Source organism: Gadus chalcogrammus, chromosome 19 (genome assembly GCF_026213295.1).
Source record: "Gadus chalcogrammus isolate NIFS_2021 chromosome 19, NIFS_Gcha_1.0, whole genome shotgun sequence".
NCBI classification, from domain to species: Eukaryota; Metazoa; Chordata; class Actinopteri; order Gadiformes; family Gadidae; genus Gadus; species Gadus chalcogrammus.
This window is the reverse complement of record NC_079430.1, coordinates 11161722-11164361: the sequence shown is the minus strand read 5'-3', so window position 1 is coordinate 11164361 and position 2640 is coordinate 11161722. Positions and strand designations below refer to the sequence as shown.

The window sequence follows — 2640 nt, the reverse complement described above, 5'->3', positions numbered from 1 at the left end:
CTGTCTCTCTCTCTCTCTCACTCTCACTCTCACTCTCACTCTCACTCTGTTCTTTCTGATGTCTTCAATGGGGCCTGTTGTTGTTTTGTTTGTGTTTGGGTGTGGAATGTTGTGAGTGGGACAGCCTGGCTCCTGAAGTCAACGTGGTCTAGTCTCTCTCTCTCCCTTCCTCTCAGTCTCTGTCTCTCTCTGCCTCTCTCTGCCTCAATCTGTCTCTCTCTTTTGATGTCTGCGTGTAGCTTTACGTCTCTCTCTCTCTCTCTGTAGCTTTCTGTATCTCTGTAGTTCTCTGCGTCTATTTATCTCTGTCAGACACACATACACACATCTTCTCACCCTCCCCATCTTGTTTTTCTCTCTGCCTCTGTTCTGAATTGGGTTTGACAAACGGAAGCATTGTTACTGCAAAGAGCCCTTGACACTGACACACAACTTATCTCACTTCTCTCTCTCGCTCTCGCTCAATCTCGCTCTCTCTCTTTGTTTATCTCCCTCCAATACCCTATCTGTCTCTCTCCCTCGCGCTTGTGTGTCATCGAGGGGCACCAGGGAGAGACACCCTCGGTTCCGCTTCAGTAATGCAGCGTTAGACATCGCACGCAGCGCGGCTCCGTCCTGAGTTCTGGTCCGTGGGCCCGTGTTTACGGTCCAACCTCGGGTGGGACTGATGGTTCCCCCATCCCGTCCGTGACGAAGCAGCTTTCCGTGAGCCGCGAAACTCATGCGGACCAAAGTTCTGGGCGACCCGGCGCATCCGCTCGTCAGGCTGAAAAGAGGTAAAGAAAAGGATCTCACGGTGAATAAATAAAGGGAACAATCATGCCGAGGGGTCCTCCGATTCCCAGCGCAATAAACAGCAGAGTATTGCTTTTTGTACGTTTGGCGGCGGAGCCGTTTGTTCGGACTTCAGGGAGGGCCACCTGCCCACTTTGCTTTCTGTTTTTAATATATATGGAGGGCTGGTTGAACTGGGCTGAACTGGGCTGAACTGTGGAGTGTCATACTGGTGGATTTAGTTGACCACCAGTTGGATTCTAGTTTGTAGGCAGATTGTATTAAAGGAACTCGACTATTGACTATTGTTTGTATTGATTTTGAGTTCCCCGTTTTGAGTTAAACGCGCGCACACACACACACACACACACACACACACACACACACACACACACACACACACACACACACACACACACACACACACACACACACACACACACACACGTTGACTCTGTTTGTGCGTCTTCTATATCAGTTGTTCGTCGCGTTCTCCCCTCTGTGTTTTTAAATGTTTGATGAATGGCCGCCACAGTGAGTCACCCCTCGTGAGTCACATGGCGTTGTCCGGTTGCCCGGTTGGTCGGCCGGTGTGAAGTGCAGCGCTTAAGAGGCTCTCTGGGAGAGCGGATGATTGTTGTGGACGCGGAGTGAATTGCTTCTAATGACACGCTGGGCCCGGCGGAGTCACTCACACACGCAGGGTTAGTCGCGCTGTTTACGTGTTGTTGTTGTTGTTGTTGTTGTTTGAATGGGGAGCGGTGACATCACTCATGGTCTGTGTGTGTGAGTCTGAGTGTGAATGTGCGTGTGCTTGAGTGCGTGAGGAGAAAAGTATAGCATTTTTTTGCTCGGAGAATTTTGCATTCAGATATTTTCTAAAAAATAGATGCATAAGAACGAGCGTGCGTGTGTGCCTGTTCGCCGAAAGACTACCACTATAACCAGTATTGTTCCTCGGGAGGGGGGACTTGCATCATAGGCTATTGTGTGTTGAAATCTAGTCGTTGTTGAGTTTTATTTCCCTGAGCGTATTCTGAGCAAGACCACCAGAGAGAGAGAGAGAGAGAGAGGAACAAGAGTGGTTCAGCTCCCTCACATCCTGAAGCTTCATCACACCATTAACTTCACTGCCAAGCAGACTTGGTGGACCTTTCAACAGCACTGGAAATCAAATCAAAAGACCCCTTATTGAATGTGTGTGTGGTGTGTGTGTGTGTGTGTCCTCAGCTGGTGGCCGCTCCGTAGGAGAAATAATCTGTGTGTGTGTACGCCATGTGCATGCATTTGTGTGTGTGTGTGCATGTCCATGCATGCTGTGTTTGTTTGTGTGTCTGGTGTTGGCTCACATTGTCCACTCGTTGTAGCTGAGGGGGTATGGCTGAAAACGAGGGAAGTTGACTCTGAATAACTAACTACAGGAAGTGCATTCTTCCCCCCAATCAGTCTGCACTGTTACTATTAACATTGTTAACATTGTTCCTCCCATCATAATAGTAATAATACATTTTATTTGAAGGCGACTTTCTCGACACTCAAGGACACCGTACAAAGGTACACAAAAGTCATTCAAAAGAAACAACAATAAGATAAAGAGAATAAATAAATAATAATACCATAATAATAGTAAGAGACATAGTAATGGCATCAGGTGAAATAAGCAGTTTTAAACAGATGTGTTTTGAGTTGTGATTTGAAATGGGGGAATGAATCGATGTTTCTGAGTTGGGGTGGTCATGACCTCCAGAGACGGGGAGCAGAGCAGCTGAATGCTCTGTGCTCCATGGTGGTGAGACGGGCTGAGGCGACAGACGGGTGTATGGAGGAAGAGGATCTGAGGGAGTAGGAGGAACTTAGATGAGGTTG

At 48.0% G+C, this 2640-nt stretch overlaps 1 protein-coding gene across 4 annotated transcripts in view; it reads left to right on the top strand.

The window, feature by feature from the left end:
- The window catches only part of usp6nl (USP6 N-terminal like), a 46299-nt gene that overhangs the window by 13503 nt on the left and 30156 nt on the right, over nucleotides 1-2640 (top strand). Inside the window, exon 1 of one of the 4 annotated variants that reach the window (XM_056578198.1) lies at nucleotides 246-776. The exons of the other annotated variants lie outside the window; for them this stretch is intronic. Coding sequence (XP_056434173.1) covers nucleotides 722-776 — 55 coding nt within the window. The 5' untranslated portion in view covers nucleotides 246-721. Of the gene's footprint in view, nucleotides 1-245; nucleotides 777-2640 lie in introns of those variants that run through there. 4 annotated transcript variants of the gene reach the window in all.